General features: G+C 40.1%; 2 protein-coding genes across 2 annotated transcripts; one reads left to right on the top strand and one right to left on the bottom strand.

The window, feature by feature from the left end:
* Window positions 1–4,421: 4,421 nt before the first annotated feature.
* Window positions 4,422–13,113, bottom strand: spata2l (spermatogenesis associated 2-like). The gene is made up of 4 exons (XM_058076515.2): window positions 12,963–13,113; window positions 10,570–10,948; window positions 10,208–10,498; window positions 4,422–8,337 (listed from the first exon to the last, which is right to left on the bottom strand). Exons 2-4 carry the CDS (start codon window positions 10,933–10,935, stop codon window positions 7,429–7,431), a joined length of 1,566 nt encoding a protein of 521 aa, XP_057932498.2. The 5' UTR covers window positions 10,936–10,948; window positions 12,963–13,113; the 3' UTR covers window positions 4,422–7,428.
* pdf (peptide deformylase, mitochondrial) lies at window positions 4,464–10,502 on the top strand. Its single transcript, XM_058076518.2, has 2 exons — window positions 4,464–5,243; window positions 5,321–10,502. Exons 1-2 carry the CDS (start codon window positions 4,670–4,672, stop codon window positions 5,476–5,478), a joined length of 732 nt encoding a protein of 243 aa, XP_057932501.2. The 5' UTR covers window positions 4,464–4,669; the 3' UTR covers window positions 5,479–10,502.
* Window positions 13,114–13,185: the final 72 nt, after the last annotated feature.

The following is a 13,185-nucleotide window of genomic DNA, read 5'->3' on the forward strand; positions in this document are numbered from 1 at the left end:
AGAAATCCATAAGAATGTTGAACTGTGAACTGTGTTAAAAATGTACACATTTACATGCTAACAAAGCTAATATAGTAAAAGTTAGCAAGCTAGAACCAAGCTTGATATGAAGTTTTGCTGTATAAAAATTTATAAAATGCTAGCCTGCTAACATTTACCATGCTAACACCTAGTTTCAAAACTATGAAAATGACTGCTAACATGTTAATGGTTGACATGCTAGCACCTAGCATGATATAAAGTTTTATATCAATTTTATGTAAGTTGTAACAAAAAGGCTAGCCTGCTAACTGCTTCCATGCTAACTCCTAGCATGGTAGCATCAAAAGTAAGTTGTAATGTATAAATTGGCTGAAAGGCTAGCCTGTTAAGTGTTTCCATGCTAACTCCTAGCATGGTAGCATCAAAAGTAAGATGTAACGTATGAATTGGCTGAAAGTCTAGCCTGCTAACAGTTTCCATGCTAACTCTGAGCATGGTAGCATAAAAAATGAGAACATTTTACAGTTAACAGCCCACATGGCTAGCAATGCTAACAATGTTAATGTGAACTGTGTTAAAAATGTACACATTTACATGCTAACAAAGCTAACATAGTAAAGGTTAGCAGGCTAGAGCCAAGCATGATATAAAGTTTTATATCAATTTTATGTAAGTTGTAACATATAAATTGGCTGAAAGGCTAGCCTGCTAACTGTTTCCATGCTAACTTTTAGCATTGTAGCATCAAAAGTAAAAAATGATAACATTTTACAGTTAACGGCTCACATGGCTAGCAATGCTAAAAATGTTAATGTGAACTGTCTTAAAAATGTACACATTTACATGCTAACAAAGCTAACATAGTAAAGGTTAGCAGGCTAGAGCCAAGCTTGATATGAAGTTTTGTTGTACAAAAATTGATAAAATGCTAACCTGCTAACAATTGCCATGCTAACACCTAGTTTCAAAACCATGTTTATACTTATGAAAAATAACTGCTAACATGTTAATGGTTAACATGCTAGCACCTAGCATGATATAGACTTTTATATAAGTTTTATGTAAGTTGTAACATATAAATTGGCTGAAAGGCTAGCCTGCTAGAACCGAGCTTGATATGAAGTTTTGCTGTACAAAAATTGATAAAATGCTAGCCTGCTAACAATTACCATGCTAACACCTAGTTTCAAAACTATGTTTAGAAAATGACTGCTAACATTTTAATGGTTAACATGCTAGCACCTAGCATGATTAAAGTTTTATGTAAGTTGTAACGTATAAATTGGTTGAAAGGCTAGCCTACTAACAGTTTCTATGCTAACTCCTAGCATGGTAGCATCAAAAGTAAGTTGTAACGTATGAATTGGCTGAAAGGCTAGCTTGCTAACAGTTTCCATGCTAACTCTGAGCATGGTAGCATGAAAAGTAAAAAATACAGAAATACAGAATAAATGTTGAACTGTGAACTGTGTTAAAAATGTACACATTTACATGCTAACAAAGCTAACATAGCAAAGGTTAGCAAGCTAGAACCAAGCTTGATATGAAGTTTTGCTGTACAAAAATTGATAAAATGCTAACAATTGCCATGCTAACACCTCGTTTCAAAACTATGTTTAGAAAATGACTGCTAACATGTTAATGGTTAACATGCTAGCACCTAGCATGATTAAAGTTTTATGTAAGTTGTAACGTATAAATTGGCTGAAAGGCTAGCCTGCTAACAGTTTCTATGCTAACTTTTAGCATTGTAGCATCAAAAGTAAAAAATGATAACATTTTACAGTTAACGGCCCACATGGCTAGCAATGCTAACAATGTTAATGTGAACTATGTTAAAAATGTACACATTTACATGCTAACAAAGCTAACATAGTAAAGGTTAGCAGACTAGAGTTAGCAGACTAAATGCTAACATTTTACAGTTAACAGCCCACAAACTCTTTAGATATGTTTTAGATACGTGTTTTATGATATGATATGTAAAATAAAGGGGAAAAATTCTAAGATTAAATTGCGTGACAAATTGCGTAATGACATTTCGTGCATATGTTGTTTTAAAAAAGCCAAAGCAGAAACACATGTGAACACGTAAAAAGAAGTTCACCACTATAAAGCAAACTTCTTAACATTAGGTCTTTTGTGTGCCACAATTAAAACTTTAAAAACGCTTGTGTGACAAATACAAAAATACCAACAAAGTTCTTTGGATATGTTAAAAAAAAAAAAAACGGTAAAACACGCACAAAACATTGTTGCCGCAAGTGTAAAACTATTACTACTATCTACTATTGTAAAACAAAACACAACATAATGAAGCCTTGTGTTTTGCCGGGGCGTCAACAGCACAAAGTTGACATAAGCAAAAAGTGAAAACCTTAACATTAAATTTAATCTCTAAATTACATTCAAAAATTAAAAAAATAAATAAAAATAAAATTTAAATTAAAAAAATAAAAATATTTAATATTAATGTACCAGTGAGGTAAGGTAAGGTCAATCATTTTTCATAACCAATGAGTTCAACGAGCCAACACTTATTAAATTAATTTTTATTAAAAAGCCTTTAATCTTTGATAAGAACAAGGGCAAATACGTTTCTGATAAAAATGTCCTCATCTGGCCTACGAGACAGAAGCGGCACTTCGAGTCCACCCTGCAAACACAGGAAAGTGTTTACAACCCATGACCCTCGGTAAGTGGAAAGTTACGTCCTTTGCAGTACTTTCAACAACGAATGTGCAAACAGTTGAGCATCATGTGAACAGCGGCTGCACCGTGGGCGCCGCTGGACATACGTAAGCTGACCTCCTCTCCGCTTATTGGCTCAATCCGTGAATAAACATCAGCGTCCAAAGGCGAGCAGATCTACCTCCATGTGACTGGTCTTCCAGTACATGGGTCAATGTCTGACACAATGACCACAACATCATCTCGACTATTTACGCAATACATCAAAATACCACTCTTAAAATTAGAGGACACTACTCTCATTTCGGCCCTATTCATATAAATAGCAAAAATACCAGTACAATTACATGTTACTGTTAGCTCATGTTTTATGTGATAATTTACCCATTGAACTTGAACGGGTAATTTATTTGGCTCCCTCTAGTGGTGGAACATGCTATGACATTGCCCATCAATGAAATGCTATTTTGTAAATGTAGATATGCTGAAAATGCATTTCAGCTTTGATATATAGGTCTATTATATAGGTATATTACTAAAAGTGTAAATGTTTCAACTTTCTTGATCTTTGCAAATCGTCATTATACTATCACTTTATTGTCATAACATTGTTACTTTTCCCTTACTGTTTAATATTTCAACTCTAAAACGCCATTATTGCTTGTCAAATGCTTGTCGTCAAAATAAAAGTTCTGCCATGGTCCTGAACGTAAGAGAAAAGCGTTAAACACCGTGGCGTACTTTTATTGTGAAAGTCAAGCTCTGCAGCGTTGTTGACCCGGAAATAGTATTGTTTAAAGTAGAAAAACAGCATATTTTAAAAATATTCCTGGTGTCGGGAAACATCGCAAGAAAGGAAAAAAACGTGTATGTATGACATTGAGCTGACAATCCTGGTTGGAGAGGTCAGCGATGATACAAGGTCTTTAAGTGTAAATAACTGTTGTTACAATGGAGGGGTGTCTAAAATGCCATTATTGCTTGTCAAATGCTTGTCGTCAAAATAAAAGTTCTGTCATGATCCTGAACGTAAGAGAAAAGTGTTAAACACCGTGGTATACTTTTATTGTGAAAGTCAAGCTCTCCAGCGTTGTTGACCCGGAAGTGTCCGCAACTGAGGTTGGATTCTTTTTTAAGTAGAAAAACAGCACGAGTAAGGAATTTAAAAAATATTCCTGGTGTCGGGAAACGTCGTCACAAACATGACTCACCCGTGAAACATCGCTGGAAAGGAATACAACGTGTATGTAAGGTTTGTGTTTCGTCGTGTAAAGATTTGTCCCAACGTGACATTTAGCTGACAATCCTAGTTGGACAGGTCAGCGATGATACAATGTCTATAAGTGTAAATAACTGGTGTTACAATGTGTGTGGGGGGAAAAATATGTCTAAAATGTCATTATTGCTTGTCAAATGCTTGTCGTCAAAATAAAAGTTGTCATGATCCTGAACGTAGGAGAAAAGCGTTAAACACCGTGGTGTACTTTTATTGTGAAAGTCAAGATCTCCAGCGTTGTTGACCCGGAAGGTTGGATTCTGTTTTAAGTAGAAAAACAGCGCGAGTAAAGAATTGTAAAAATATTGCTGGTGTCGGGAAACGTCGCCACAATCCTGGTTGGACAGGTCAGCCGTGATACAATGTCTTTAAGTGTAAATAACTGGTGTTACTATGGGGGAGTCTAAATGTCTAAAATGCCATTATTGCTTGTCGTCAAAATAAAAGTTATGTCATGATCATGAACGTAATACAAAAGCGTTAAACACAGTGGCATACTTTTATTGTGAAAGTCAAGCTCTCCGGCGTTGTTGACCCGGAAGTGTGCAAAACTGAGGTTGGATTCTGTTTTAAGTAGAAAAACAGCCCGAGTAACGAATTAAAAAAATATTCCTGGTGTCGGGTCACCCGTGAAACATCGCTGGAAAGGAATAAAACGTGTATGTAAGGTTTGTGTTTCGTCGTGTAAAGATTTGCCCCAACGTGACATTGAGCTCCACGATGTCCGGATCACCTTCTTCACTGCTTCAGCTGTCCCGCCTGGGTGTGAGACTTTGTGCGGCCCCTTCCGTTCTTTACACCTTACCCGGCTCTAAGGTGGTCGCTGCCAACTCTTACGGCACCGACGTCAAGGTGCGTTCCTACTTTCAGTACATGAAACGCAAGGTGATGCCCCCTCCCGCGCCTCCGTACCATCACGTGTGTCAGGTCGGTGATCCGGTGCTGCGTTCCACGGCAGCAGAAGTTGACCCTTCCTCTATTAAAGGACCGGAAGTTCAGAAAGTAATCACCACTCTTGTCAAAGTGATGCGTAAACTTGAGTGTGTTGGACTCAGCGCCCAGCAGATCGGGGTTCCACTTCGGATCCTGGCCTTGGAGTTCCCTCAAAAGATGCTGGATGAGAGTTTGCCCGCGTCAAGGAAAGGGCGCGGCCTCTCTTTCCAGCCACTAAGAATATTTGTCAACCCCCAGCTGAGAGTGCTGGACAGGACACAAGTGCTCTTCCAGGAGGCCTGTGAAAGCATCTCAGGCTTTTCTGCCACCGTTCCCCGCTACCTGTCTGTGGAAGTATCAGGTACTTTTTATTTTTTTTACATCTTAGGGGAGTCACTCAAGCAGACTGACGACAGTCTCCCCAAATGTCCTCCCCAGGCTTGGACGAGACGGGAGAAGCTGTAACTTGGCAGGCCAGCGGTTGGCCGGCTCGGATCCTGCAGCACGAGATGGACCACTTGGACGGCGTTCTCTACATCGACCGCATGGACAGCAAGACTTTCATCAATGTCAGCTGGCAGGCACACAACGAATAGAACACACAGTCTTGGATTTGGGGCAGTCCGACGCCTCAAGACAATAAAATACTGACAACTGTCTACAGGTGGGGCTTGCAGTACTCCTGTCATCCTCAAGGGGTTAAAAAACGCATTAATTACCGCTTAGCCTCACGAGGGTCGCGGGGGGTGATGGAGCCTATCCCAGCTGGCGAGAGGCGGGGTACACCCTGGACTGGTGGCCAGCCAATCACAGCGCACATATAGACAAACAACCATTCACACTCACATTCATACCTATGGACAATTTGGAGTTTTTGGAAAATGGATGGATGGATGGATGTTTTTGGAATGTGGGAGGAAACCGGAGTACCCGGAAAAAAACCCACGCATGCACGGGGAGAACAGAGATGTCCGAGGGTGGAATCAAACTCGGGTCTCCTAGCTGTGAGGCCTGCGTGCTAACCACAAAAAACACATTTATTCATTTTCTACCGCTTTTCCTCACAAGGGGGGTGCTGGAGCCTATCCCAGCTGGCGAGAGGCGGGGTACACCCTGGACTGGTGGCCAGCCAATCACAGGGCACATATAGACAAACAACCATTCACACTCACATTCATACCTATGGACAATTTGGAGTCGCTAATTAACCTAGCATGTTTTTGGAATGTGGGAGGAAAACGGAGTACCCGGAAAAAAACCCACACATGCACGGGGAGAACAGAGATGTCCGAGGGTGGAATCGAACTCGGGTCTCCTAGCTGTGAGGCCCGCGTGCTAACCACAAAAAACGTATTTAGACAATTGTAAACAAGTTATCTATGCCTTAACTAAGAAAATATCCCATTAATAAATCCCAGTGTAAATCCACTTATCACAGTCGGGTGTGGAACCAATTAACCGCCATAAACGAGGTGTTAGGAAACTAATTCAGATCATTTCAGATAGAGATCTGGTTTTATTAAACACAATCATTTCATTCCAAGCCACCTTCCTTTTAAAGTATGCATTTAGTGTAGCATCATCAGTCTGCCCGATGACAACACAAAAACCACGTTTGCTCGGAAAGACAGGCTGAAATCCCAACAATGAAGTCATATAAAAAAATAAGAATTTATGGCCGTTGATTAATAATTGCTCTGAGCAGGAGCGACTAAGAAAAGCAGTTTATGACTGAAGCTGGAAGGCAGGGGTGGCCACACTTTCCAGAAAAGGCCTTTTTTTTTCAATAAAAATATTACATTCTCATAAAATTCCAACTTATTCCTCGTTAAGATTACAGTAGTTTACTTTTTTGAATTTATTCCTGTAAAATTATTCATTCATTCATTTTCTACCGCTTTTCCTCACGAGCTAAGCTGTTTTCGGGCGAGAGACGGGGTACACCCTGGACTGGTGGCCAGCCAATCCCAGGGCACATATAGACAAACAACCATTCACACTCACATTCATACCTATGGACAATTTGGAGTGGCTAATTAACCTAGCATGTTTTTGGAATGTGGGAGGAAACCGGAGTACCCGGAGAAAACCCACGCATGCACGGGGAGAACATGCACACAGAGATGGCCGAGGGTGGAATCGACCTCAGGTCCTACACGCAAACCACCCGTCCACCATGCAGCCTGGTGTCTTGTTTTTTTATCTAAAAATTGGCATATTCCACACACACTGTTGTTGCAAATAAAGGTTAATCATGATTAATTAATTTGAAACTCCACACAGAGATAGCAGAGGGTGGAATTGAACTCCGGTCTCCTAGCTGTGAGGTCTAACCATGCTAACCACTAGACCACCGTGCCGCCCCTCCTGTAAAATTACTGATTAAAAAATTTTTGCTGTTCAGTTTTGATATAAATTCTATTTTTAGAATGTGCTGCAGACCAAATAAAATGGGCCACAGGCCGCACTTTGGACACCCCTGCTATAAGGCAACGTTTGAACGTCTGATGTTCTTGAAGGCACCATCAGGAAGGAGTGCAAAGACGTCAGACGGAAGACACCTGGTCGAGTGGTTCGCCGCAGGTGCAACTGCAGGGGCTTCTGTACCAGCAGTTTTTACAGTACTCGTTGGCACAGTACCGGCACAGGACCATGGGCTTCCTGGCGCACGGCCGCCCGCAGGAGCAGCGGGCCAGGGTTTTGAGCGTGTGCTGAATTTGGCACAAGTCGACGGCGTCGCAGGACGCCGCGTGAAAAACGCGGCAGGTGAGACACGCCAGCTGGGGGTCGGGGCGGGTGAGGTCGCAGCAGTCGTGGTAGGTGATTGGCTGATTGGTCGGGCGAATGGGGTTCAGCGGTTTGGGCTTATCGCTCAGAGACAAAGCCGCCATTGCCGACATCTCCGCGCTGCTGCTGAGGGTCGGCGATACGTTGGACGCCGCCGGCGTTGTTGTTGTTGCTTCGTTCATCTTGGTGGGGAGCCGCACTTGGTGGCCTTCGTGACAGCAACGCTCGAGTGTGGCGCAGGAAGTGTCGTGGAAAGCGTCGCAGTCAATGCACTGATTCAGGTAGAGGCCGGGGGAGCGGAGGCAACTGCAGACTTTGCCGCTTTCCGTCGCTACCCAATCAGCTTGGAGACTGCGAGGTTGGAGGTCCTCGTCGACAGACTCCTCGCCGATTGAGGAGCGCCCAAACGGTTCCGACTCGGACACGCTGGTGAGCTGGTAGTTGAGTGTGGAGACGCAAATGCGTTCTCTGGGGGCCGGGAAGGATCGGGGTCCGTTGTGGTGGTCGCCCCGCGCCAGCTTGTGGGGGCGGTCGTCGTCGTGGACGACCGTCACACTCTGTCCACCGTTCACCTGCTTGTCTGTGTACAGATCCACATCCGATTCCCCGTCAGACTCCATCAGCGGCTGTTTGACTCGCATGGTCCTCTTGGTGTTGTCCAGCGCCACCTGGCATCGTGATATACATTTTTCATCAGAACATCTTTCAAGTCGCACTCGAGCAAACTTTGGGGTCCCAAAGATAATGTATACAAAACACGCGTGCTCATCAAAACTGCAGAGATTATGAGAAACAAAATGCAATAAAATTGTAATTTGGGGAAAATTAGTCGAACTATTATGGGAATAAAGTCATAATCACGAGAAAACTAAAAGTTAAAAGAAAAAGTCCAAAAGGTAGGAAAAGAAAAAAAAAACTACAGAAATGAAAAATTATGTAATTTTATGACAAAACAATATTAGGAAAAATAATGTATTTTTAGGAGCATAAAATGTAAATATTAAAGAAAAAAGTACATTATTAAAAAAAAGAGAGATTTACTAATAGAAAAAAATAGTAGCAATCTTTGAAAAAATTGTTGAGGAGAAAATAACATGGGATGAAAGTCTAAATATTATGCAAATAAAGTCATAATGTTCCGAAAAAGAAAATTTGCAACAATTATTTACAAAGAAAGTTTAAATATTTGGGAAAAAAAATCGAAGTTGATACTAATAATTGGCCTTTACACCTATATGACAAAGCTGAGATGAAATATATATATATATATATATGTAATATATAAAAAACATGCGTGCTCATCAAAACTGCAGAGATTCTGAGAAACAAAATGCAATAAAATTGTAATTTGGGGAAAATTAGTTGGGGAAAATAATGGGAATAAAGCCAAACTATTATGGGAATAAAGTCATAATGTGAAAACTAAAAGTTAAAAGAAGAAAGTCCAAATGGTAGGAAAATAAAAAAAAAACTACAGAAATGAAAAAAAACATGTAATTTATGAAAAAAAAACAAGAATAAACTTAAAAAATAGTGTATTTTTAGGAGCATAAAATGGAAATATTAAAGAAAAAAGTAGATTATTTAAAAAAAAAAAGATTTACTTTTAGAAAAAAAAAATAGTAGCAATCTTTGAAAAAAACTGTTGAGGAGAAATAACATTATGGGATGAAAGTCTAAATATTATGCAAATGAAGTCATAATGTTTCGAAAAAAGAAAATTTGCAACAATTATTTACAAAAAAAGTTTAAATATTTTGGGGAAAAAAAATCAAAGTTGATACTAATAATAGGCCTTTTCACCTATATGACAAAGCTGAGATGAAATAAATACATAAATTAAAAATATATATAATATATAAAAAAACATGCGTGGTCATCAAAACGGCAGAGATGATGAGAAACAAAATGCAATAAAATTGTAATTTGGGGAAAATTAGTCAAACTATTATGGGAATAAAGTCATAATCATGAGAAAACTAAAAGTTAAAAGAAAAAGTCCAAAAGGTAGGAAAATAAAAAAAAACTACAGAAATGAAAAAGAAAATGTAATTTTATGAAAAAAACAATATTAGGAAAAATAATGTATTTTTAGGAGCATAAAATGTAAATATTAAAGAAAAAAGTAGATTATTAAAAAAAAAGATTTACTATTTGAAAAGAAATTGTAGCAATATTTGAAAAAATTGTTGAGGAGAAAATAACATTATCATAATAATAATCATAATAATATCATAATCATTGTCATAATGTTCCGAAAAAGAAAATTTCCAACAATTATTTACAAAGAAAGTTTAAATATTTGGGGAAAAAAAATCGAAGTTGATACTAATAATAGGCAAAGCTGAGATGAAATAAATATATATATATATAAAACACACTTGCTCATCAAAACTGCAGAGATTATGAGAAACAAAATGCAATAAAACTGTAATTTGGGGAAAATGTTATACGTATACACACACACATATTGCAATAACGCAAATGCCGTCATATAGTGCGATACTCGTTCCCCGGAAGAAAGGAAATGCTGCCAACCTTGAGGCTATGCCCCCGCTGTCTCTCCCTGACCACACACAGCTCCCACTGGGCGTCCCCGCCGCCCTTCTCTAGGGCTGCCAGTAGAAGTCGGCACTCGCAGCGTGCCAGGAAGAAGGCGCAGGACAAGCGGAGGAGATCCTCCAACACGTTTGGGCTGGGTCTGAAGGACTGGAGCTTAAGCTGCTCCCGCCGTGTGGAGTACTGGTACCCCAACAAACCGAAAAGTTTCTCAATCTGGGCGGGGGACAGCACGGGTTTGATGTAGTGCGTGAACATGCCGGAGTACATCTGAGAGACCAGAGAAGCAAATGTTATTACAAGAAAATAAAAAGCACTTTTTAAAAAAATCCATCATGGACCTTGACTTCTTTGTACTCCTCCCTCCAGTGCCCAAGGTACAGGTTGAGACCAGCTTGTTCCAGAACCTCAAACGCCTTCCCAAGACCTTGCAAGCCTCCTCTTGCTTTCACGTGTTTGCCGCTACTGGCTCTCGGCGTTTTTGTTGACGCGGCGTTCATCCTGAGCGACTCTTCCATCACCTTGAGGGTCTCCAGGCCCAAGCAGTGCGTTTGTTGAGCATTCTCCTCCTTCAGCAGCTCCTCCACCTGCTTCCACAGCTCCTCGTTTGCACACGCCAGGTAGGAGCCTCGCTTCAAGATCTGCTGCTCCAACGCGCGACCGTAAGCGGCCACCAAATGTTTTGCTCTGTCTTGAAAGATGCTCATCTCGGCCTATCAACTGAGGATGAGAGATCAAACGATAAGAAAACGATAAGAAAAACGATTTAAAAAATAACAAAACATGAGGCATTAGAAGTTCAGAGTCTCTAAAGCAGGGGTCTCAAACTCAATTATCTGGGGGCCACTGGAGCTAGGGTCTGGGCAAGGCTGGGCCGCATCCGGTTTAAAAAAAAACGCATTTATTAAAAACAGAAAAATATACAAACTTTTTCAGTGCTTTGGTTCCGATTTTCTACAATAAAAGCTCTGATAAAACATTCCACTGTTCTTAAATATCTTACTTTTTATTTTTCTGCACAAAATAAGATGGAAAATAAATAAATCAAGAATAAAGAAAATCAATCAATCAGTAACAAATAAATATAAAAATAATAATAAAACAGCAAATAATAAAAACTTAAGAAACTACATATAGTTGGTGGGTAGACAAATGATTTTTTTCAGATTAAAATGAACAAAGCATTATTAGAGCCCTGTAGACATGACAAAACACGACTATAGTCACATTTATACTCTTTTTATTTACAACATATTGCGCAACTGCAGGGTCTTGAGACACATGCTAACTCGCAAACTAGAGAGCTAGCGACCTAAACGGTAGCCTTCGAGTTATTTCCTTTAAACTTAAATAGCCAAAAACTTACCACATCCACACGGATAGGGAGGATAACTATTAACAGTTATTTAACCTTTAACATGAACATTAATCAAACGTAATAATTTTTTTCTGGGTACATGATACCATACAACATCCGTATCAAACTTGCGCGGGCCCGCACTAACATTAAACTTTCATATCAAGGCGGGGGCCTCAAACTAGTGTCCTGTGGGCCACATTTGGCCCGCGGGCCACATGTTTGAGACCCCTGCTCTAAAGGAAACTTTTTTTATGAGGGCTACATTGAGGAAAAAATGAAGGTCGTGGGGGTCACTAATATTAAAGATGCTAAAAGCAAAATATGAACCACATAGTGAAAAGTGAAAGGATGCAACTTTGCCATATTGATATTTTAGTGAAGAAGTTACATAAATTTCAAGAAAAATCATGTAGGTGAAAAAGAACTACTTGCATGTGTGTGGTGGAAGAATGTGTTGCTCCCCCCCCCCCCCTTTGTCATTAACTTTATTCCCCAAACAAAAGGCTTGACTCTGCCATTATGATGGCAGGCTGTCAAAGAAAATGAAAGTGAAATTAGACATGGTTCAGAAAATGGAGAAATCAATACTGGTTGGTTGAAGCCACTCAAACGCTCCGACCATTAAGGATAAAGATGGTATCTTCCAACATGTTAAAGGACTGTGATAATAAAGCACTACTAGCCATGCCGTTTCCATAGCTAGACACAGATTTTATTTTGTCCTGTAGCTTTAGATTAGCTTTAAATAGAAACTCTGCTTCTTCCTATTCCTTTTCAGACATTTGAACTGCACACGATGTTCCTTCATGTAACCTGTTGCGCATGTCTGAAACAAACGTATCATACCATACCATTCTTGTATGTAATTTTTTTAATGACGATTATTTATGTTTGTAGGGCGTAACTCTTCAGTTGTATATTTAGAATGTGCCGGTGGTCAATAAAGAATTGCGGGGTCTTTTTTTAGTTTGAGTAAATATGGTACAAATCGACGTTTTAAAACAAAACAAAAACTTGTTCCGCCTCGGTTGACTGCAAGCTAGCACTGCGTCCTACCAGGAAGAGCTAACCCAACCAGGCTAACTATTCCACAGCTTACTATGTTTAACGACAAAGTGTTTCTGGAAAGATACACGCCGAATTAAACTGCTATTCTCGTCGATCATACCATCATATTAGATGTGTAGAATTTCTAACTTTGCGACCAAAAGCAAACTATGGTTAGAATGTCGGAAAGAATGCATGAGATTTGACGACACTAACTCAAATTCTTGCTAGCTTCCGACTCACACCGACACAGCGGTGGTCATTCGTCGACAAAACACTATCGGTTGACAAAACACACGCAAATTCAGCTGTTGAACTGACTTGTACCTGTCACTCCGGACGCTCGTCAACGATTAAAACATTTATGCGTCCAAGCGGTCCGACGAGAAGTTGCCCAGCCGCATTTAGCAGCTTGAAGTAAACACAGTCACGTGACAGCCTGCGTTTCAAGGAGGAGGTGCGTTTGGTTTGTTCACCTGGGGCGTCTCTGGGTGGACCCGGCCTCCGCTGTCAACGGTGAATTTCAAACGTAATGCGTGGTGTCTTATGA

Source organism: Doryrhamphus excisus, linkage group LG1 (genome assembly GCF_037039965.1).
Source record: "Doryrhamphus excisus strain RoL-2023G ecotype Guam linkage group LG1, RoL_Dexc_Guam_v1.1, whole genome shotgun sequence".
Lineage (NCBI taxonomy): Eukaryota > Metazoa > Chordata > Actinopteri > Syngnathiformes > Syngnathidae > Doryrhamphus > Doryrhamphus excisus.